At 37.3% G+C, this 22903-nt stretch overlaps 3 protein-coding genes and 3 long non-coding RNA genes across 6 annotated transcripts in view; 5 read left to right on the top strand and 1 right to left on the bottom strand.

Annotated features, from left to right (window-relative positions):
* The first annotated feature begins 256 nt into the window (after positions 1 to 256).
* LOC133742840 (uncharacterized) lies at positions 257 to 1339 on the top strand. Its single transcript, XR_009862754.1, has 3 exons — positions 257 to 323; positions 474 to 1034; positions 1131 to 1339. It is a non-coding gene; the product is annotated as an uncharacterized LOC133742840 (long non-coding RNA).
* Positions 1340 to 3284: 1945 nt separating this feature from the next.
* Positions 3285 to 9740, top strand: LOC133742371 (ABC transporter C family member 10-like). The gene is made up of 12 exons (XM_062170033.1): positions 3285 to 3456; positions 3833 to 5927; positions 6024 to 6344; positions 6418 to 6504; positions 6675 to 7262; positions 7366 to 7530; positions 7631 to 7925; positions 8032 to 8246; positions 8337 to 8642; positions 8868 to 8931; positions 9001 to 9240; positions 9364 to 9740. The coding sequence occupies exons 2-12, from the start codon at positions 3858 to 3860 to the stop codon at positions 9483 to 9485; spliced, it is 4473 nt and encodes a 1490-aa protein (XP_062026017.1). The 5' UTR covers positions 3285 to 3456; positions 3833 to 3857; the 3' UTR covers positions 9486 to 9740.
* A 1921-nt stretch (positions 9741 to 11661) lies between these two features.
* Positions 11662 to 13316, top strand: LOC133742377 (uncharacterized). The gene is made up of 3 exons (XR_009862534.1): positions 11662 to 11881; positions 12132 to 12295; positions 13199 to 13316. It is a non-coding gene; the product is annotated as an uncharacterized LOC133742377 (long non-coding RNA).
* Positions 13317 to 13762: 446 nt separating this feature from the next.
* Positions 13763 to 15862, top strand: LOC133742373 (65-kDa microtubule-associated protein 6-like). The gene is made up of 3 exons (XM_062170036.1): positions 13763 to 13894; positions 14921 to 15124; positions 15566 to 15862. The coding sequence occupies exons 1-3, from the start codon at positions 13820 to 13822 to the stop codon at positions 15845 to 15847; spliced, it is 561 nt and encodes a 186-aa protein (XP_062026020.1). The 5' UTR covers positions 13763 to 13819; the 3' UTR covers positions 15848 to 15862.
* A 527-nt stretch (positions 15863 to 16389) lies between these two features.
* LOC133742375 (uncharacterized) lies at positions 16390 to 18228 on the top strand. The gene is made up of 3 exons (XR_009862532.1): positions 16390 to 16414; positions 17295 to 17537; positions 17623 to 18228. It is a non-coding gene; the product is annotated as an uncharacterized LOC133742375 (long non-coding RNA).
* A 1585-nt stretch (positions 18229 to 19813) lies between these two features.
* Positions 19814 to 22903, bottom strand: part of LOC133742374 (uncharacterized) — a 6161-nt gene continuing 3071 nt past the window's right edge. Inside the window, exons 4-5 of the mRNA XM_062170037.1 lie at positions 20064 to 20141; positions 19814 to 19964 (exon numbers count right to left, since the gene is read on the bottom strand). Of these exons, the coding sequence (XP_062026021.1) occupies positions 19893 to 19964; positions 20064 to 20141 (150 nt within the window). The 3' untranslated portion in view covers positions 19814 to 19892. The remainder of the gene's footprint in view (positions 19965 to 20063; positions 20142 to 22903) is intronic.

The raw sequence follows: 22903 nt of genomic DNA, 5'->3' as shown, positions 1-22903 counted from the left end.
TATGTTTTGTTCTCTAACAGAATGCAAATATTATATGGGTTGTTGGATGAAGAAAAATCACATTTACAATTGATTCTATGTCAGAGTATTTACTTCTCAATAAACATCAGGTTCAATTATCACCTTTAACACAACATGATAGTAATTCTGCCATTTCTTTTTAATTGGAACTGATTTCTAATGATAGCAGGTTATTAGTTCTCTGATTTGACTGAACATTGTTTGATTTCAGGCATTAGAAATATTCCGAGGCCCTAGGCAATACGATTCATTGAGATAGGAGATCAGCCCGTGTTCTTTGCAGAAAGTTCATCATCAAGAAGGTAGATGTTGCATAAATCTTCATACAAAAAATGCATAAATCAACTTAAATTTTGTTTTACTGATCTTCCCACTTAGATGAAGTAAAGAACCAAAATATCACACTATTTGTTATTCTTTTTAACAATTTAATTCACTGGCATGGGATGCAGGAGATTTCAGAAGAAGATGGCAGTGAATATCATATTTGAGGAAGGAATACGGTTCCCTGCTGATTCTTAGTTGTCAAATGAGGACTATTAATCTAATGATTTTTAATTTCCATGTAAATGAATAGGCAAACAATATTAGTGTTTTGCATTGGGACCTTCAAGTGAACAAATAACCTGGCTCAGGGAGTTGGTGCAACAGTACTGTTTTGTTAAAGGCTTCCAAGTTGTGTCATGAGGACAGGTAAAGGACCCAGTTCTCTGAACTTGGCTCATGAGGATGAGGTCAATCTTGAGGCCTAGAGACAGTGGACTGATGAAGAATTAGGCTTTGAAAGTTGTGCAGTTGTGCAAGATGGAACAAACTGAAGTACTATGGGAAAGCGAGAACTATTCCGCTGCTTGGGGTGCGCTTTGTTGAAGAAAAGCTGAATACTAGTGCTTGATGAAGCCACTTCATCATAAATGGAAAATTCAACAGAATCAATTCTACACAAAAGTACAAGAGCAGAATTTGCAGACTGCACTGTAATAATAGTGACCCATAGGATACCAACCGTGATGGTAAGCGCCCATGATTGACAATGAACTGAATAGAATTGTGTTTGTGCTATTTATATTATTGCTGTTAGTTGTCATTTTCTAAATTTTCATTGACAGCTATGGTAGAGTATGATGAGCCAATGAAGTTGATGACAATGGGGGATCACTATTTGGGCAGCATGTCGAGCAATACTGGTCTTGTTCTGCCACTGCAAGCAACCACTCAGAAGATTGATAGGGTAAGCCAAGTCTAGCCAACTTTTCTGCTACAAGTATGTGTCGATTGATCTACCAAAGTACTAGAGTACGTTGTTTAAAACCTAGAAGTCGCGTCATTTTTGCATGGTAAAATACTTTCTAATGGGCAACGGGATTTAAGGACTATACTTATGTACGCCGCCTTGACTCAATCGATTTCTTGAAATTAGTCATTGTTATCCTCATTCTCCAACAACTTGAGTTTTTTATGCTTCCAAAGTTTAGTGATTGTTTAACTTGCATAATATCATTCTTGTGGCATTTCTCCCTCTACTACTAGCTACTTCTAGTGGCTTCTTGAGTTGAAGAACTGTTGGTTACTTGGATAGTTTGGTCAGAAAAAGGGTTATAATATGCCTAAAGATATCAATTGCCATCTTTATATTCAGAGTATCAGACTTTCGGTTATTGATATTGCTCAAGGAACAGATGGTACACATGCATGCTAAAAGATAAATTTTTTTTGGCAATCATGTAAAAAAGTTTTATTAGGACCACACTTTTCTGTCCCAAATAATTGAGAGTGTTTTCCAATCGTAAAATCATTAGCTCAGTCGACAACTCGACATCAGATTGCCGTGACATGGGGTCTTCTTTCCTTGATAGATGTCCATATGTTTTTGATAAAACGAAACATGTCAGTGTCAAACCTGAGTGATCGAATATCAGTACAGCCGAAGTGATTGAAGTATGTTCATTTTATATTTTCATAATACAAACTGTAAATGGTATAAATATAATGGAAGGATCTCCTCAGCAACAAAAAGAAATTATTCACTCAAGTTTTTTGGCATCTATGTTTGTCAGGTCAATGGAAAATAATCTTAATTTGATGTCAAAATTGTTTGTTTATTTCATACAACTAGATAACTAGAAAATCTTCACTTTAATTAAAAATTTTGGGTAATTTCTCAATCCATTTTGGTTTCTAGACTAAATTCGAGAATGCGTGCTGCAACCTACGGGGTCCTCTCTGCAACCCACGAGAATTATCTCTGCCATATCATTATTTTCAGTTACCAGATATGTTTATTAACTTTTACTATCACTCACTCTATACTACCCAATTAACATGGGTAGGTTGTTGGTGGGTGTGGAGTCATTGATATATTTTCAATTTATCTAGTGTTTCTATCATACTATCATACATATATATATATATATATATATATGATACCAGGGTGTTTGATTCATCCAAACCCAGTCAAGCGGTGTCCATTGACTGTAAAGAATTAGCTTTCTGATTTAAATGTGTGCCTTTTGTTTTCTGCATAGTTGGTTGCAGATAATATGTTCAACAAAATGCCTGAAAGAGTTACGTAAAATTTCTAAGAGCCAGCAGCCAGTGAAGTTTATTTGAGAACTTGATCTTGTTCTCACAAAGAACATTATTTTAAACTTAACAATTATTCTTGTAAATGATTACTGAGAAAGGTAAAAAGTCAAAATATTATATTGAAATAAGAACAGACATAAGCAGGTTAACAGGGGATTTGGTTGAAGGAGGAGCTGCCTAATCTTTCATCGGTTATTAGCTGGACTAATATAATTGCATTGTAAAATGTATGATGAATTTATGTATACAAAGTTACAAACCAAATCAAACTGCATTAATGCAGTAATCTAGTTTAGCTCCTTAATCATTGCTCTATTTCACTTGAATTATATGGTGTTCACTAGCTGTTGTTGTAGTACGGAGTTCATGATAGTTACAGAGTCTCAATAGTCAATACCACTGCATCAAAGATCATTCTCCAGAAGAGAATGTGCAGACAGCAGAATCCACAGTAATAACAGTAGTTGATATTTGATAAGAGATGGTAGCATTGTAGCATTTTTTTACTTAGGTGGATGAAGTGTAACAACCATATGACTTCTTGTTGGGAAAAGAACATTGGCTTTGGGGAGTGAACTTTCTGAACCTCACAACTGGCCTAGTACCTACCTATATTGATTTTCTCACTTTTACATTCAATAAGTGTTACAGCTCGATCCAGTGCAGGTTTTACAGAAAAAGTATGATCGGTAGTAATGATATGCACGTCAATCATTAAAAGCAGTATAAGAAGCAAGACAAGTTCTCCCGGTTATGAGTACTTTCCTCTTATAAAAATAGAGAGAGTGCCTGTGCGTTTGAAAGCCCGGTTTTTGCATGAACTAGCCAGAGACCTCCAAAGAAAAACAAGTAAGCACTTAGTTTTCAATGCATGCATGTTAGACCTAGAGTGAGATTTCTGGGTTTTTCCCAATGTTGAATTCGTCTTGATTGAGTTATATTACATGCATTTGATGGATAGCTCTATAGCATTAATTGAACAAATATATGTTTGGTTTTGAATAGTACCTTTTCTAACTTGGTGATAGCTTCACATGTACCCAACTATCAGAGAATTTTTCTTTGAAAGAGGAAGGAACTTAGATATACAATTATGTTTCATATGTGTACTATATATATGTGGTCACAACTTACTATAATACCGCCGGTCTGCTTAAAATTAACAGTGTATTTAAGATACATTTCCTTTTCTGCTTTCAAATTCTTCTCCCTTGTAATTGTACAGACTTTCCAGATCACTGGGGAGCAACATGGGGCAGGCTTTCTGGACCTTATTCTGCATTAGTTCAGAGTGTTCAAATGAGTCTGGAAATGAATGCAGTTCTAGCATTCTAGCCATTATCAATCCAAATTCATGTATCAACAATATTGTCGTCATTGCAGTTGATATTTTGCTCCTACTCATCTTGTTATGTTTCCTTATGTATCGATTAGCATCAAAGAAGATTATAGCACCATCACAGCCTCACACCTTCTCTCCAGTATCAGTTGTGTCAGTCAGTTTCAATGCTGGTTTGGCTTTGGCCTACTTGGGGTCTGGGATATGGACAATCATTGAGAAAGAAAATACAGATCACACGGTTTTACCTGTACATGGATGGCTAGTATATTTTTTTCAAGGGTTTACATGGTTGGGCCTGGGTTTTACCATAAACCTCTCAAAACCACACCTTCCACATAATGCAATAATGAAATTATTTTCAATTTTTGGTTTCTTAATTGCAGTTTTTCTTTGTGGTTCATCAATTTGGGAATCTATTCTGGATGAGGCCTTATCAGATCTGATTGTTTTAAACATTCTTTGTTTCCCTGGATCAATTCTCTTGCTTTTTAGTGCATTTGACGGAACCGATAATGCAAAAGGTGATCCAGAAGTCCATAATGGTGATGCTTTCTACACACCTTTGCTAGGTGCAGAACCAGATATCACAGGTGATATCAGTCCAAATGACACTGTAACTCCTTTTGCAAAAGCTGGATTGTTTAGTAAAATGTCATTTTGGTGGTTGAATCCATTAATGAAGAAAGGTAAGGAAAAGATTCTTGAGAATGAAGATATTCCACAATTGCGAGAAGCCGATCGAGCACAAACGTTGCACTCAATATATAGGGAGCAAATGCAGAAAAGAAAAGAAAGATATTTGTCTGGTGACCCATCTATTCTGTCTATAATTTTTTTATGCCAGAGGAAAGCTATTTTGATTTCAGGGTTCTTTGCACTTCTCAAGGTTCTCACAATGACTATCTCCCCACTGTTTCTCATAGCTTTCATCAAGGTTGTTGATGGCGATGCAGCTTTTAAATATGAGGTTTATGCACTGACTGCTGGTCTGTTCGTTGTGAAAATCGTGGAGTCGCTGTCAGAGAGGCAATGGTTCTTTAGAACTAGACTTATTGGACTCCAGGTACGATCATTGATATCTGCAGAAGTTTATCAGAAGCAACTAAGACTCTCAAATGCTGCCAAGATGACTCATTCTCCCGGTGAGATAGTGAATTATGTAACAGTGGATGCTTACAGGATTGGTGAATTTCCATTCTGGTTTCATCAGATATGGTCCACAAACCTCCAGTTGTGTCTCTCATTGATTATTATTTACTTCGCTGTTGGGGTAGCAACAGTTGCAGCTCTATCTGTTCTCATATTGACTGTGGTGGTAAGCTCCCCTTTGGCAAAGTTGCAGCACGAGTATCAAACAAAGTTCATGATTGCACAAAATAAGAGGCTGAAGGCCATGACGGAAGCACTATCAAATATGAAGATCTTGAAGCTTTATTCTTGGGAGACAAATTTCAAGAAGGTCGTGGAAGGGCTTAGAGCAGAAGAACTCAAATGGATATGTAAAGTACTGTCACAAAAGGGTTATTGTAATGCTTTATTTTGGACATCTCCTATTTTGGCAGCAGCTGTCACCTTTTGGACCTGCTACTTCCTTGGATTTACACTCTCTCCAACTAATGTTTTCACGTTTCTAGCAACTTTGCGTATTCTTCAGGAGCCAATAAGGCTAATCCCAGATGTTTTTGGAGCATTTATTGAAGCGAAGGTTTCCTTCTCTCGGATTGTGAAGTTCCTTGATGCACCAGAGTTGGAGAACAGACATACAAGGAAAGAGAGCTGTGGCAAGGAGGTTGAGCATTCCATTTTCATTAGAGCTTCAGAAATATCATGGGATACTAATTCTGCAAAGGCCACATTGAGGAACATTAATATAGTGGTTAATCGAGGAGAAAAAGTAGCTATTTGTGGAGAGGTTGGCTCAGGAAAATCAACTCTTTTAGCTGCAATTCTTGGAGAAGTTCCACGCGTCACTGGCATCGTAAGTATTCATTTCAGTTATAGAAAAAAATAAAAAATTATAAATTATAAATTAAAAGCCTTACTAGCTACAGCTTGTGACTGCCTAAATGTATAGGTTCAAGTATATGGCACGGTAGCATATGTTTCTCAGTCTGCTTGGATCGAAACAGGAACTATACAAGATAATATTATGTTTGGGACTCCCATGGATCATGTTAGATACCAAGAAACTCTTGAGAAGTGTTCTCTTGTAAAGGACCTTGAGATTCTTCCATTCCGAGATCTCACTCAGATAGGAGAAAGAGGTGTCAATCTAAGTGGTGGCCAGAAACAGCGCATTCAACTTGCACGTGCATTGTATCAAAATGCGGATGTCTACCTCTTGGACGATCCATTCAGTGCAGTTGATGCCCATACTGCCACAAGCCTATTCAATGTAATTATACTTTTCAAGTAGTACGTAGTAATCATTTTTGTGTGCTTCAGAATCTAATGTGAAAGTATTCCAGGACTATGTGATGGGTGCTCTGGCAGAGAAGACAGTGTTGCTTGTGACACACCAAGTCGACTTCCTTCCAACTTTTAATTCAATATTGGTATAAGCTCTTCTAATTTCTCAGTTTTTACATACATTGATTTCTTTTCTTTTTGTTAGAATAGTTTAGCTTTCATTGGCTTTTAGTTCACGCAAACAAATTTGCTTATTACATTCAATGATACGCACACTAAGTACAGTTCATGTAGTGTACTTGTCTTTTTGTCACAGTTGATGTCTTCAGGGAAGATTTCAAGAGCAGCTCCTTACGAAGAGTTGCTGGCTTCTTGTCAAGAGTTCCAAGAACTTGTCAATGCACACAATAAAACTGTTGCTTCCCAGAGGCAAGTTGAATATGCCTCCACTAGAAAACGTAAATTGTCTGCAGAGGAGATTGAGAATGTTAGAACTGATGTACAGCCAATAGAATTTTCGGGAGATCAATTGATTAAGAAAGAAGAGCGAGAAACAGGAGACTCTGGGTTCAAGCCATGCATTCTGTATTTGAAGCATGGCAAGGGATTTTTGCACTTCTCCTTATCTGGTGTTTTCTTGTTTCTATTCATAGCTGGGCAGTTACTTCAGAACTTTTGGTTGGCTTTGAATCTTCAGGATTACAGTGTTTCCAGAGTCAAACTCTTCACAGTTTACTCTGTGATCTTCTGTATTATGGCATTCTTCGTGCTTCTTCGATCTTTTAGAATAGTCGATTTAGGATGTGGAGCATCAGAATCCATTTTCTCCACACTACTCAATTCCCTTTTCCGAGCACCAATGCTGTTTTATGATTCAACACCTTTGGGGAGGATACTTAGTCGGGTAAGATATCAGAGTGTCCAAATAGATCTTAAATGATCTGGTTTTCAAGTAGTTACAGCAACCTAATGGAATTTACTTACATTTGTGTTTTCCATCTGTTCAGGTATCTACTGATATGAATATCATCGACCTTGAAGTAGCATTAAAGTTAGCAGTAGCTGTTGGGGCAACTCTGAACACATTTAGCATATTTTTAGTCATGATTATTCTTACTTGGCCACTCGTGTTCCTGATTGTACCCACAGTTTATGTTACTTTTTGCTTTCAGGTACCGCACTAAAACCAACCTAAAACGACCACAATAGTTAAACTTCAGTCATGTCCTTGCAGTTTTACTTGATGAGTTTTCTTTTCTTTTCTCCAAACAGAGTTACTACTTTGCATCGTCAAAAGAGTTAATGCGAATGAATGGCACGACTAAATCTGCACTTGCAAGCCACCTTTCGGAATCTATTGCTGGAGCAGTGACAATCAGAGCTTTTGGAGAGGAGGACAGATTCTTCTCCAAAAACTTAGAATTCATTGATGCAAATTCTAGCGCTGACTTCAATAGCTTTTCAACAAACGAGTGGTTGATTGAACGTTTAGAATTGCTTTGCGCTATTGTGCTCTCAGCCTCAGCACTTGCCATTACTTGGATTCAGTCTGGTGCTTCTTCCTCTGGTTAGTATATATTGGCTTCCCCCATCCAGCTTCTCCTCTGATCAAATCATGTGCATCATAACCATCTATTCATACTCGTCTAACATTTTTCTTACTCTTTTGACAGGATTTATTGGGATGACACTATCATATGGCCTTTCACTAAACGTATTCCTAGTAATTTTTGTACAATTTCAGTGCATGCTAGCAAATTCAATCATTTCTGTAGAAAGGGTAGAACAATACATGCACATTCCTAGCGAAGCCGCAGAAGTAATAGAAGACAACCGACCTGCACACAATTGGCCTATTGTTGGTAAAGTGGAAATACATGGCTTAGAGGTTAGCATGACAATATATGCTAAAGAAGTAAAGAGTAGTACTCTAAGAATATTAATTGAAACTTGTACATGATATTTAAACATTATGCAGGTAAGATATAGGCCAAATTCTCCTTTGGTTCTTCGTGGGATAAATTGCATCATTGAAGGAGGCTACAAAATTGGAATTGTTGGCCGGACTGGAAGTGGAAAGACAACTCTTATCAGCGTTTTGTTTCGTGTGGTAGAGCCTACAGGAGGAAAGGTCATTGTAGATGGCTATGACATTTGCACAATTGGCCTTCATGATTTAAGATCACGTTTTGGGATTATCCCTCAAGATCCGACATTGTTTGGCGGGTCTGTGAGATTCAACCTCGATCCCTTAGCAGAGCATACTGATCATGAAATATGGGAGGTAAAGTTTATTTATGTCAGTTCATCAACAAATAGTACGTCTCTCTTATTTTTTATGGTTAATGAGTATGAATCTATGATCACTTGTAGGATTGGTTGGTTAATTATATGTTTAGCTATGATATCAGCTTTTGCAAATGTGTCAGCATTAAGTATACAAGACAAGTAAATCTATCTCGCAGTTTCTTTTTGTAACTTAAATTATCTTCCATCAATGTGTGAAAAGGTTCTTGAGAAATGTCAGCTACGAGAGGTCATTGTAGAGGAAGAAGGGGGCCTAGATTCTTTAGGTAAGAAGTTCTGTGCCTAGTAGCACTTTTCGGTGTCAATAAAACCACACCTAAGAAATGGTATTGCAGTTGTGCAAGATGGAACAAACTGGAGCATGGGACAGCGACAACTATTCTGCTTGGGGCGTGCTTTATTGAAGAAAAGCCGAATACTAGTGCTTGATGAAGCCACAGCATCAATGGACAATGCAACAGACTCTATTCTCCAGAAAACTATAAGAACAGAATTTGCAGACCGCACTGTAATAACAGTGGCTCATAGGATACCCACCGTGATGGACTGCACTAAGGTGCTCGCTCTTAGTGATGGTAAGCTCCCACGACAAACGATGAACTGAATACAATTGTGTTTGTTAATTATGTGAGTTGATGTTAGGTACAGAATACAATTGTGTTTGTTAATTATGTGATCTTCTAATTTTACATTGACAGGTAAAGTAGTAGAGTATGATGAGCCAATGAAGCTGATGAACAATGAGGGATCACTATTCGGGCAGCTTGTCAAGGAGTACTGGTCTCGTTCTGCCAATGCTAGCATGCAATCAGAAGATTGATAGGGAAAGGAACTGGGGTGTTTTTGATCACGTACGTAGTAAAGCTCTGCATACTAAGACTCGTTTGCGTATTTTCTTACCCTGTTACTGTTGGACATTCTCTTTTCCTTTTTCGTTTCCTTCCATTAGCATTGTAATAAATCTTGGAATGTATACAAGAACGTATCTGCCGGATGTTGAAATTTGCCTAGCTGTTGATCAGTTTGGTCATACCCTGCACTTGATTCATATATACAAGGTTATCGTTTAGCAATATCTTACTATGGTTCCTTCTTTGCATCTCAATTTATTAGCAAAGTTCTTCAGTTTACGCAATATTTTTGTTGAAAGAAAAATGTATTGACTACTAAATTGTATTACATATGATTCACAAGTGTACATGTGAGACTATTGTGTCTAAGAAATTTGCATTGCCGATTCAGAAAAGATTGATAGCTACACCCACAAAATTATTGACCACAGACCCATTTCAAGGATCCGGCTCCTCTAAAGTGAGGAGTCTGTAAATTTACTTGAATTTCATAAAATCTTAACTCTTTATCTAATCTAAGGGTTCTGAAAAGTGACACATCATTCTTGGATCAGTTTTTGGTTCTCTACTCTAACTCTAGTTAAGGTAACATTAGTTGTCATTAACTCCAGCCAAAAAAAAAAAAAAAAAATTCTCCTCTGCGTTAAAGACTCTGCTTGGCGTCAAAGCCTGCTCTGCTCTGTGCTTCCATGGAAACTCGCCTACGGATACAAGAAGGCATACATACAATCTGGGTGATCGAGAAACAGAAGAACGGACGTGCAAGGATCCGTTCTTCCTTTTTATCGTTTACTTTGAGGTAATTTGATTTATTCAAACACGTAATTTTCATATTATAGGAAGCGCAGACTCAAAGATGCTTGCTGAAGTATGACATCGACTGTTTGGGTTTTTTGTTTTTGACTAGCTGGAGTGACTACCAAGGGTACTCAAGCAATTAATGCTGGAGTATTATTGTCCAAAATTATTGCAATTAATGCTGGGAAATGGGATGGAAAACTCAATCCCATGAAGTTTGAGTGGAATGAGTTTACCCCCAACTTTCCCCTATGTCAGGAAAGCATTTCCGGACTTTGTGGTTACCAAACAAAGGAAAGGAATAACCTTCCTTTCCCAAGTCCTCAAATCCGCGAAACAAACGAGGCCTTAAGGTTTAGCACTAGGGTCAACTTGGATTTGGACACTAGACTTGGACCTATCTTCATATTTGTCAGTCCAAAATTCGTAATACTTTGCTATTTTTTTGTATGATGAGCTGAAGCAGCCAAGTAACCTTTTGTTTTTTATCAATGAAAATGTGGAAAATTTTATTATACATACTTGTATGTCATACACACATTTATAAAAGTGACAACAAATTTGTTGTCAAAGTGGTAATGTTGAGTCCTATTTTGAGTAACTTATGGCACGTTTACTTACTTGGAATGGAAAATAATCATGAATCGGAGACAAGTGGAATGGGAGAAGTTGAGTCTGATAGATGCATATAACGTGTTCGATGAATTGCCAAGCTCAAATTTTTTGTATTGAAATTAAATTTTGTTCGGGTGAATACAGAGTATGATTTGGTATTAGTTATTAAAGGCCAGAAGGTGACTTTTTCTCTTCATCTTTACTCATTTTTTTGGGTTGGATACTCACAATGCCAAAAAGGCCTTCAGACGACACGCATCAGACGACATAAGTTTTGTTTTATGTCGTCTGAGTTTTTCAGACGACATAATTTTTTTTTCTGTTGTCTGAATATATACTAAAACCATACTGGTTTAATTTGGAAAAATGGTGAGCATTCAGACAACACATTTGTGTAGTTGTAGAAGGTGGTGATTTCCTATCTCAAATTTGGATAAATGGCAAGAATTCAGATAACACATTTGTGTAGTTGTAGAAGGTGGTGATTTCCTATCTCAAATTTGGAGGGATATCCAAAAGTTGATTGAGTCTTTTCCCTCTCAAATAGCCACGCCCTAGTTAACTGGAAAATGTTGTGACATTCAGACAACATTTAAATGTTGTCTAAATGTGGGGGTTGTTTTAAAATTTCCTAAATTATTTTGACTTGTGCTATTTGACATTTTGACATATATCCCTTCTCACTCAGTTCGACCATGACTAAACACTACTCAAACATCACCCCGCGCGCTCTCTCCTTCTCACTCAACTCTCTCAACTCGACCTAGAACTCGCGAAACTAGAAAACTCAAACACCAGCCTCTCTCCTTCTCATTGTGCTCTCTCAGATCTCGATTTTCACTCTCTCTATTCTTCTTCATAGTCTCTCCTTCTTCTTCTTAGTCTCTACTTCATCTTTCATGTTCGTATTAATGGAGCTCTCCAGCAAGAGCTGTTTTCAAATCGGATATTGGTAAGCAATTTAGGGTTTCAATCATTTTGTAGTTTAGGATTTCGACGGGGTTCAATCTTCGATTGATTTTAGGGTTTTTTTTTCTGCAAATGATTTGTGTTTTGGGGTTTTTTCAACTGGGTTCTTCCATGTTGTCAAACAAGAACTCTTTCTTCTTTCAATTAAAGCTGATTTGTGTTTTGGGGTTTTGAGTTTGGGTATAGTTCTTCAATTTTGTAACACGTTTCTTCTGTTTTGTTGGTCTTGTTAGGGAAACTTGGTGCTACAAAAGGATTTGCTGGCAAGGCTCACTGCTCGTAGTGTAGTGCAGAAAAACAGAAGGCTTGTTTGTCTAAATTTCTGGGGAGTCTTTTTCCCCAATCAATTTATGGGTCTTGTTTAATCGAGTTCTTCAGTATCAGAAACTTTCTTTTGGTAAGAACACCTACTTTCTGTTAAATCTCTGTTCTTAAATCTATTCAAGGTTGTTGTGGAATGCACTTTTGATTATTATCTGGCTATGGTGACTCCATTAGGATGATTAGGACTGGACAGGGTCAAGTTCAATTACTGCACACCATGTGTTTGAAGTTATGCCTCAAAGACAACACCCAAGCTGAACCAGTGGGCTATTCCATGATTTTCGAAAAACCTATACTCCTTGTTTCACTCTCAGTCTTTGATAGCTTAAAATAGACTCTTCAATGATCATTTTGAACCTGGTTTCATGAAAAACGGAGTGAAAATGAGATACTTATGCTATTTTGAAGTTACTGCACTGTTTCAGGAATTCTGCAGAATTCAGCGTTCCTGTCATTTCAGATTCTTGTTTGACCATTCATTTGAACTGCGAATAACATGAAATTTTGAAAAATAGTAGCTTTGCATGTCTACTTTAAATCTGGAGAGTTGTGATTAAAATCATTGAAAGGATGATTGTTGGTGAATTTTTCTTTCTTGTTACCAGTTTTCTGAGAACTTTTCAACTTGCAGCTTTTGGTACAAGATTAATGATTTGAGAAACTTTTACTCTCTTGTCAGTCCTCAATCTTTAGTACATTGGACTAAACATGCAAAGCATTCCTTGAGTCTTAAATTTCAGTTCGAAAGGTTTCATCCATGTTCAAAAGTAACTACAAAGCTCTGTTTTCTGTGTATTCTGATTAGTGCATTCTGATTAGTGTCTTCTTTTTAAAATAAGTCTATAAAAGTGTGGCTTCATAGATGAGCATATTACCTATGGCCACCAAGTATATTTGGTTCTATGTTCATAATTTATAATGTTTCTTTGCTTTCATTATTTATACTTGTTTATAGCCCAACTTCTTTTTGGTACAGATCTGTCGGGCACTTGCTTATTTACAGAATGGCATTGGCATCTGTCACCGTGACATCAAGCCTCAAAATTTACTTGTAAGATTATTTTTCCATATGGATGGTTGCTTTTGTATGACTCTAGATATCTTGTCTGATACCGATTCACTGGGTTCCTTAGCAGAGCCATTGGACACATGACCTATATAAGATTTCTACTGGTTTTACAAAAATTAATCAACTACATGTAATATTTTTTGTATTAAATTTATTGGTTATGCTCAAATCCTACCTGTGCATATTCAGGTAAATCCACACACACATCAGCTGAAACTTTGTGATTTTGGGAGTGCAAAAGTCTTGAGTGAGCCAGACAGAATTGTTGGGGAGCTATGGCAGCCTGGGGGATATCTCAAATTGATTGAGTTGGGTCTTTAAGGTAAGCAATCACCTAATCTAGAATTGTGTGCATTGTGAAATTTTTTAATTTAACTTCATACTTCTGCTGAAGTTGAATGATTATTACTAAACTAGTACCTAAATTTTGATGAACATTTAGATATGTTCATCAAAATTGCAATCAAAGTTGCTCACAAGAAACTTGCTTTAACTTCAATTTGAGTAAGTCACAGAGATCTGAGCAAAATGCTAGCTCTTGGGAGTTCCACTATCAGCTTCAGAGCAAGCAGTGGCTGCAATCATTTGCTCAAAGAGCTTCAGGTCTTTCTCTCTTCTTCACTTTTTGTGTTTCTTGTTGTTTCTAAACAGTAAAATTTGTGACTTTTTCTAATTGGGTCTTCTTCTTCTTCTTCTTGGAAGCTTGCTTTTTCATTATGCGTTTTCAGCCTACTTTTAAGTTTTTTTGCTCTGTCAAAAGGAGAGCATTGATTATTTCGCTAAAATGTGTCATAATTGAGCTTTAAATTAGGGGTCTTTTATGTTTTCTTTGAATTATTAGAGAAAGTAGATGTGTCTTTCCACCTTTTTAAGTTAATAGGCTCCGTGGAATGTGATCTGTTCACCATAGTTTTCAAATTCAGTTTCTTTGTATCATTGTGTATACTCGATCATGGTTTTTATGAAAAATATGTGTTTGTATATATTAGGGATTTTTTTTTTCCTGTTTTATTTCTATTTTTCTTTTCTTCTAATGGGTTTCGCCAATCTCTGGAATTTCTCACTATTTTCCTTGTAATCATGGTAAAATTGACCGGTTAATTATCTATGTTGTATTCATTTCCTGGCTTTTTGTGTAAGTGTCTTCCTGAATTTTGAAGTTCCTCAATTTTACTTTTCTATTTCAATGGATTTTTTTAGACTAGGGTTCTGTTCACTTGTTTTTCTTATGGGATTTGACTTTCTGTTGGTTCTTCCAAAATGCTCATTCATCTGTGGTAATAAACCAGGGATGCTACTTGGCCGGAATGAAGTTGCTAAAACTTTGGGTTCTTGACTTTTGTTTCCCAATTTCCATAATTCAGCATTACTACTTCATTTATCTTAATTTTGAAGATTTTCTCTGTTATTTTTCTGCTATGCAAGTTTTGATGTGTCATAGATCACAAGAACGGTGCTTGTGTGTTTCCTTTGGTTACTTTTCGAGTTTTCGTTAATAAAATGTTTGTTACCCCATGTACTTCTGGCAAAATTTTCACTCTCCCGTGAAGTAAAGAAAATGTGAACGGAAATAACCGTTTTTGTGAATGGTGATACAGCAATAACCGTTTTTGTGCTTCTGCTTTGCAGCAAATATGGAATGACATTGGTGAGAGCGCGGCAGACCAAGACCGCATGTTGTTGGAGTTGGAAAGGGAATGCTTAGAAGTTTACAGGAGGAAGGTTGATGAAGCTGCCAATACCAAGGCACGCCTTCATCAGTCCGTTGCAGCAAAAGAAGCTGAGCTCGCCACTCTCATGGCTACTCTGGGGGAACTCAATATTGATTCACCGGTAAAGAATCAAAACTCAGACTGTTGTGGAAATGATCATTTATTGACCATTTTTTGTTCTCGTACTAGCAGTTTTGCTCTCCTATTTTCCAATTTGGGTCATTTATTTGTCATATTTGTGATTAATATACTGTGATTGAATGGCTAGGTTTGTTATTGTTTATCATTCAGATCTATATGGGTACATTTGGATTATAATACTTCTCAACTAGAATTTCTTACCACGATTATCAGATGTAGGGAAGAATGCCCTTTGGCTTTTTATAGTTCTGAAGATTCTAGCCTGTAGAAGAATTTTGTTTAATAAGTGTCTTTCCCTGTTATTAAATGTTGGTAATACTGTTCTGCTTGGTAATCCTTATATGAACCTTGTGTACTGATTGTGGCTACCAGCTGCTGTTTCAGTTGCATATGTTTACTAATTCACAACATAATTTTACAGATACGGAGAGAAAAGAGATCAAGTTCTTTAAAAGAGAAACTCGCATCTGTTGCACCACTGCTAGACAATCTAAAAATGAAGAAAGAGGCACGAATGAAGCAATTTTCAGATATAAGGACACAAATTGAGAAGATCAGCGAGGAAATATCTGGTTACGATCATCTCAACAGTTCTTTGATCAGTTCATTAACCCTTGATGAACATGACTTGTCATCGAGGAAGCTAACTGAATATCAAGCGCATCTGCACACCCTTCAAAAGGAGAAGGTGAGTATATTATGATACGAGCTCACACTGCAAGTTAACTTGGTGATTCTTTGATTATAATTTGAGTTGTGAAGTCCTGGATAAATGGTTGCAACTGCTGTTCTACATCTGTGTAAATGAAATATAGTCATCTTGCTAAAGTGGGAGAATTTAGATAAAATCTTTATCTAAATTGTGCAAATGAGTCGATTGATGCCCAAAAAGTGTTTGGTTATGCTCTTTACAAAGATGGGAAGGATACAACACTGTCTTATCCCTTGGAGGCTTGGAGGCATCTGCTCATATGGACCAGTTTTTCTTCTCTCTGGTCTTAACCCTCGTCCATTACGCTTGTGTCTCCATTTCTTTGCAGCTGCCATCTATGGTGTTGGCCGCTTAATGCTTCCGTTCCCTTCACCTAAATGCATGTGGCTTGGGTTTCTATTGATCTTGGTATGGCAAAGAAATTATTTACACTTTTTTCTTGTGAACACGTTTGTCAATTATGTATAAATTTCCATGTAAACATAACTGGCTACTTATAAATATCTCTCTGGTGTTCTATTTTCAGAGTGCATCACACATCATATTCAGTCTCTTAAGGTAAGTTCTAAGTTTGAATTGGATGTTTGAATTGGTTAATGACTTAATAGGTAGTTGGGTACTGAATCTATTTCAGTTTGAACTTTGAAGAGAAGAATTTTTTCTTCAGTTGTTCACTTCTTCGTATCTGTTTGAATGAGTTTGCTACTTCTAATTTTGGTACTTAGTCTTGATTTGGATGAGGTAGCTACTTCTAATTTTGCTTATTTTCGTGAGTTTTTCTATGGATGAGATTGATTTTGTTTTGTGTTTTCCTTTTGTAAATCATAGTGATTTTCATTACCGGTAGTCTGGTACATATGATATGCTGCTTTCCTTTTCGTATTGAATGATGACGTGTTAAGTACAAGGTTAGTACAGGTCCAAAATAGGAGTAATTGTGATGATGCTTATTATATATGAAGCTTGTCGCCTCTATTGCTTAATGTCTAAAATAAGAGATCCCAGGTCTGTTAGTGTTAGTTAATGCTCTGCTGGTTCATTTTTTATTTTTGTAAGCTGCCGTTTCAATTGGTTAATGCTCTATTGCTCTACTATTTTTCAAATTTTCAATTCTTTGATTTCTTTGAGTTTTGATTCTTTGGTGCTTTGTGTGTTTTGTCTTCTTCGCTCTTGGTGTGTTTTGTCTTCGTCTTTTTTTTTTTTTTTCCCTTCTTGTTTTGGGTACACAAAGGAAGCCTAAGGCCTGGGAAGGGAAGGGGAGGGGCTAAGCTGGCCTTGGGTTTTGAGTAAATGTTCTAAATGGGGTGCTCTGGTCCCAAAGTGAGTCAGCAATTTACAGGACACTAGGATCAGTAATAAAGCAGTGAGCTAGCAGCAATGTACTTTTCAGGACACCATGACATTATGATCTAACAGTCTACTTGTGTGTACTTTTCAGCAATCAAATGAAGCACTATGTCATGCTAAATAAAGTTTAGGGTCAACCACTGATTTAATCATATGGTATATCACTCCTAGAGGTAACTAAAACGTAAGGAATAATTGAGCTTATGGTAACTGGATTGTTCATTGGAAGATACTGGACTGTTCATGCTAATGGTAACTGCAGCGCGTGCAATTATTTTGGTACATTCAGGATTAACAAGTGCCAATTTGGTTGTCTCCAACCGACTCAACAATGGTATGTATAAACTTGTTTACCACTGGATCAGAAAAAAACATTAAGTACCTATTTACTAATTTCCTATATTCTATCTATGTTTCAGGTATCATGTTCCTCGGTATTGGCTCAAGCCCTACCAAAATTTGTTGGTGGTATTTGAGGAGCTTGCTGGCGATGGTACAACGATTGATCTTCTGAAAGTCACCCACATGTTGAGAAATGGCAGACCAAGAACCGAGGCAAACTGAAGGAGCAAAAGAAGCCTAAACTTCGTCTAGAGTGTACAAACGAGCAATCCATTTCTACTATTAAATTTTCAAGCTTCAGTACTCCACCTAGAAGCTATGGGAACTGTAACCATGGTACCTGTCACGCTCGAAACTCTACCGATGTGCTGAATAAGGTACCCTCACAGTAGTGTCACGCTGCTACTGCTTTGCTTCAGTTCAGGGTCAAAAGTTTTTCCATTTACCCAAGTTCAAGATCAATAAAACCTTGGACAAACTTGCAGTATTGCTAGCTATTTTGCTATGTTGTTTACTTGGTTGCCCGAATTGTGTAGTGCTTCTAGTTTATTACCTTGCAGTACTGCATGCATATATTTTGTTGGCTGCCTAGATTATTAGATATGGGCCATTTTGAACTAATGTTCATGATTAGGCTTGTGTACACGAGACGATGATGGATTATTTTCAGAATGATTTTGGATGTGGATTTTATGGTTTCAGGAATAGCCAATTTTAATTTCCAGAATGCATGCATACCAATTGTACAGGGGACTACTAAAATGTGTCATCACAAACTGCAAGCTACAACAAAAGCACACCAAAATGTGTGGTTGCAGCTGCACAGACACAACACAAAAACCAATAATAAGTCTATTGTCTGTTTGACAATGGGACAACAGAAAATTGTAGTCTGAAAGCCAAAACAACAACATAAGTTAGTTCAAAGTACTGGCTAAAGTGTATAACAACAACAAATAAGTGTGATTGGACATGATTACAGACAATATAAAACACGTACTATTAGTTGTCCTTGTTATATTCAGACCACAAAAATTTGTCGTCTAAATAATCTCAAACGACAGTAAATTGTCGTCGTAATGAGATTGACATAACAGAAATCTATTGTCTAAACCATTTCCCAACATCACATATGTATAATTGAAAAATCTTTCACACAACACTTAAATGTCATACAAATCAACTATACAACGACACTTAATTGTCATCTGATACACTTTACGACCACATATAATTGTCGTGTAAAGTAAATTAGCACAACCTTTAAATGTTGTTGTATGAGAGAAGACACTACATATGAGTCTTCATATTTCTTATTTAAGGGCATTCAGACCACACAAATAAGTCTTGCAATATGCTTCACAGAATAGTATTTCAAAAAATATGTCATTGTTTTCTTTATCAGACAATACAAAACCGTTGTTTGAATGCTTTTAAAGAAACAGATCACAATGTTCCCAAAATGCAAAACTCATCAGACGACACATTTTTTATGTCGTCTGAATTTTCAGACGACAGAACTCTTCTGTCGTTCGATACGCCCAAGACACGACATCGTACTAGACGACACATTTTTGTTCGTTCAGACGACAGAACAGTTCTGTCGTCTGAAGGCCTTTTTGACATAGTGACTGTAAGAAACTTTGAGTGCTCAAGCCTTATATCCAGTGGTTTGGATGCTATATCAGTGGCTTGTTTTGGTTTCCTTAATTGAATATTAATCCATTTCCTCAACCTTTGATTCTCTACTACTCTCATCATGATATTCTTATATATCTAGCCATTAATCCGTGTATTACAGCACCAAGCACATACATTAAAGATTAAAACATAAATTATATAAGGTATTGATCGATTCAGACCAAAAAGAAAAAGATATAATTTACCGATCAGAAGTGGTACTTTTTTGTGATTAACTATTGGATCTACATTGACACACCAACATATCGGTATAGTTCTAGTCTAATAGTCGAGTATTGATCAATTATCATGCAAGTATGAAAGATTAATCTTCTTATTCAACTGAGAAAAAATCGTCTAATTGTTTAGACATTATTAATGAGGTTGTTAAGATTGGTAAAGATCATCAGTTCATGAACTGGCAAGTTAAGGGGGAAATTAACCAAGGCCAACCTGCATAATAAGAGTACTACTTCTTCAAATACATTTGATCATAGAGCTTAACACAAGAGCTAGCATTGATTAATGATATAGAGATAAAACCCCATCATTCAAATCATCTCAACAATATACTTCTTTCTAGATTCATGAAACTTTTAACAGCAACAAAAAATAAAAATAGGGGTACAACCATCTGCATCTAGTCTTTGACATTTATAGAAGATTACTATGTATGATAACCAACTAAACGAGTAGACAAGTGTTTCTTTCTTTTGCTTGATGGTGGAGCTCCTTGATCCTATATGACAAGAAAAATAAAAAATATTACATTCTGTTGCATATATCATAAACATATGACATGTTAAGTCACAAACATTGATACTAATATCTTTATTACCTGAGAGTCTTGACGTAGTGATTGATTCTCTGTAGAGGATTTCTTATTTCTCTTTCTTGAAGGTTCAGCTTCTTGATTCTATATGACAAGAGGCAAAGGTTTGACCTTAGAATCAGTTTGCAATAAATAAAGAGTTGGTAATACATTTAAATTTGAGAAAAATGCACCATCAGTGCCTCAACTCTTGTGCACCGGCCAAGTTTATACCCAGACTCTCAGTGTTACCAATGTGATACCTGAACCCATATTTCGCTATCGATGAGGTACTTCCGTCAGATTTTGCTGACGGCTCCGTTAGATGTGTGACGTGGCAAGCATGTGGGCCCCAAAAATGCCATGAAATGACTTAAATGACCCCATAATTTTTTATTTTATTTTTTTACAATTTTCTCACTCCTCTTCTTCTTCTTCCTTTGTTTTGTTGCTGCGATCTCCTCCTCCTCCTCTTGAACCCAGAATAACCATTAACCAAGACGCCAAAATAGCAAAAACAAAAACACAACAACTGTTCATGTCCTTGAATCCAAATCATCCATTTTATTTTATTTTTCATAAGCTTTACGTCACATACATAACCCAATGGCCACAACCACAGTGACCCATACAAACAACTCAGAGACTCAGGCTTCACCCTCTGTCCATACTTGTTCTTCATCTTCTCTTCAAACTCTTTAGCCTTAATTTCTGCAATTTTTTCAGCATTGGCCATGGGCTCCTCTTGAACCTTAGCAAGCCGTCAACACAACTTCTTCGTCGTGGCCTTTCTCGAGAGAGTAGAAGGGAGACGTGGGTTATGAAACAGAGGTGAGAGTAGAAGCCTACGAATGAAGAGAGAAGTGAGATTCCGGAAATCATGAGAAACGCCATACCCATTGAAGTTGGGGGAATTCGGAGAAGGATAGTGGACACTAGCAGAGATGTGACAGAGAGAATGAAGAGGATGACATTCCAGCGTGCTAGGAGGATATTTGGGAAGGAACAAGAGCTCCTAAGATTGGATTTCGAGGAAGACATTTTCTGGCTTTCGGGTTTGAATTGCTTCAGAATCTGAAATGTGTTTTTGGTTTGTCCAAATCATCCATCATCATGAAGCAATAACCCAAATCATCTATCATCAAAATCAGAGCAGAGAGTGTAGTTTCACCGATGGCAACCCTTGAGGAAATCCTAACACGTCACCCAGTCGCCGCGGCGATCCACCTCCCTCGACCCGCCTCACCCGACACGCACCGCCGGTGTCCGGCTTTAGGTCAGTCCCACCTCAACCTAATGGCCTTCTGCAAAGACTTCAATGCCCAACGTAGAAGCGCGCGCAAACCCGATACTCCCATGGAAGTGACCATTACGGTGTTCAAGGACAATACTTTCGAATTCACAGTCAAGTCGCCGCCGGTTACATGGTATTTGAAGAAGGCGGCAGGGATTGAGTCCGAGAGAGGCTGGCCGGGGCACGCGGTGGCGTCGACGCTGTAGGTGAGGCACGTGTATGAGTCGCGAAGGTGAAGCAGTCGGATTATTCGGACGGTGAAAACGGTGGGGATTCGATTGGTGAAGGACTTGGAGTGATTTTGGAGGCAGAAATTGTAATTAGAAACCCTAGGTTTATTTGCTTGTTTCTTGATTTTGCGGCAGTCTGTATTTTCTTTCTAAGAAGATTGAGATCGCAGCAACAACTAAACAAAGGAAGAAGAAGAAGAAGAAGAAGAAGAGAGAAACTTGTAAAAAAAAATAAAAAATAAATAAAAAAATTCTGGGGTCATTTAAGTCATTTCATGGAATTTTTGGGGCCCACATGCTTACCACGTCACACATCTAACGGAGCCGTCAGCAAAATTTGACGGAAGTACCTCATCAATAGCGAAATATGTGTTCAGGTATTACATTGGTAGCACTGAGAGTCTGGGTATCAACTTGGCCGGTGCACAAGAGTTGAGGCACTGATGGTGCATTTTTCTCTTTAAATTTTGTTCTGATATAAAAAAGAACACTCATATATGCATGATAAAAAATTTTATTACCTGAGATGCTTGAGGTAATGATTGATCCTTATTAGACGATCTTGTATTTCTCTTTCTTGATGGTTTAGTTTGATCCTGTTTGACAAGAACAAATTTTTTTTTTAACTCTACACATATATAATAAAAGGGAAAAATTCACCAACGGTGTCTGGACACTTAAGGGACTTTCAGAATGATACCTGAACTTACAAAGTTATCAATGTGATACCTGGACTCATTTTTTCGTATCAATGTCGTACCTATGACCAATTTCCGTAACGGCTCCGTGACGGAAATTGGTCGTATGTACGACGTTGATACGAAAAAATGAGTCCAGGTATCACATTGATAACTTTGTAAGTTCAGGTATCATTCTGAAAGTCCCTAAGTGTCCAGACACCGTTGGTGAATTTTTCCCAATTTTGCACGTGCAATGCACGTGAGTCACTTAATGAAGACAAAATGACCGATTTACCCTCAAATTCTTTCTTTCTTTTCTTTTCTTTTTTTCTTTATTCTTCTTTCTTTCTTTCTTTCTTTCTTTCTTCTTCTTTTCTGGTTTCTTCTTCCCCTGATTTGAATCATCAAGATTCAAATCATCTTGCTCGTCCGATTCCCACCGCCGCTGCGTCTCAATCCACCTTCATGCACCACAGATGTTTCTGGTTCCCCCAACTTCAAATCCTATAGCAAATTGAAATTGTGCATTGAGGCTTCACCGCTCACTCCGAGTTCATCCCCGCCGCCGTCGCCAATGACTTGACCACAACAACCTCCACCACCGCACAACAACATCATCCTCCGCTGCTTCTCGATTGGGTTTGGGGATAAGGACTGCTTCTT

Source organism: Rosa rugosa, chromosome 4 (assembly GCF_958449725.1).
Source record: "Rosa rugosa chromosome 4, drRosRugo1.1, whole genome shotgun sequence".
Classification (NCBI taxonomy): domain Eukaryota; kingdom Viridiplantae; phylum Streptophyta; class Magnoliopsida; order Rosales; family Rosaceae; genus Rosa; species Rosa rugosa.
This window is presented reverse-complemented; position numbering and strand designations above follow the sequence as displayed.

Bases quoted from the DNA above. Each gene is read 5' to 3' on its own strand.
- LOC133742371 (XM_062170033.1), top strand. From the start codon at position 3,858: ATGGGGCAGGCTTTCTGGACCTTATTCTGCATTAGTTCAGAGTGTTCA. The intron at 5,928-6,023 runs GTAAGTATTCAT...CTAAATGTATAG, and splicing joins TTCCACGCGTCACTGGCATC to GTTCAAGTATATGGCACGGT. The intron at 7,531-7,630 runs GTACCGCACTAA...TTCTCCAAACAG, and splicing joins ATGTTACTTTTTGCTTTCAG to AGTTACTACTTTGCATCGTC.
- LOC133742373 (XM_062170036.1), top strand. From the start codon at position 13,820: ATGCTAGCTCTTGGGAGTTCCACTATCAGCTTCAGAGCAAGCAGTGGC. The intron at 13,895-14,920 runs GTCTTTCTCTCT...TCTGCTTTGCAG, and splicing joins ATTTGCTCAAAGAGCTTCAG to CAAATATGGAATGACATTGG. The intron at 15,125-15,565 runs GTAAAGAATCAA...ATAATTTTACAG, and splicing joins AACTCAATATTGATTCACCG to ATACGGAGAGAAAAGAGATC.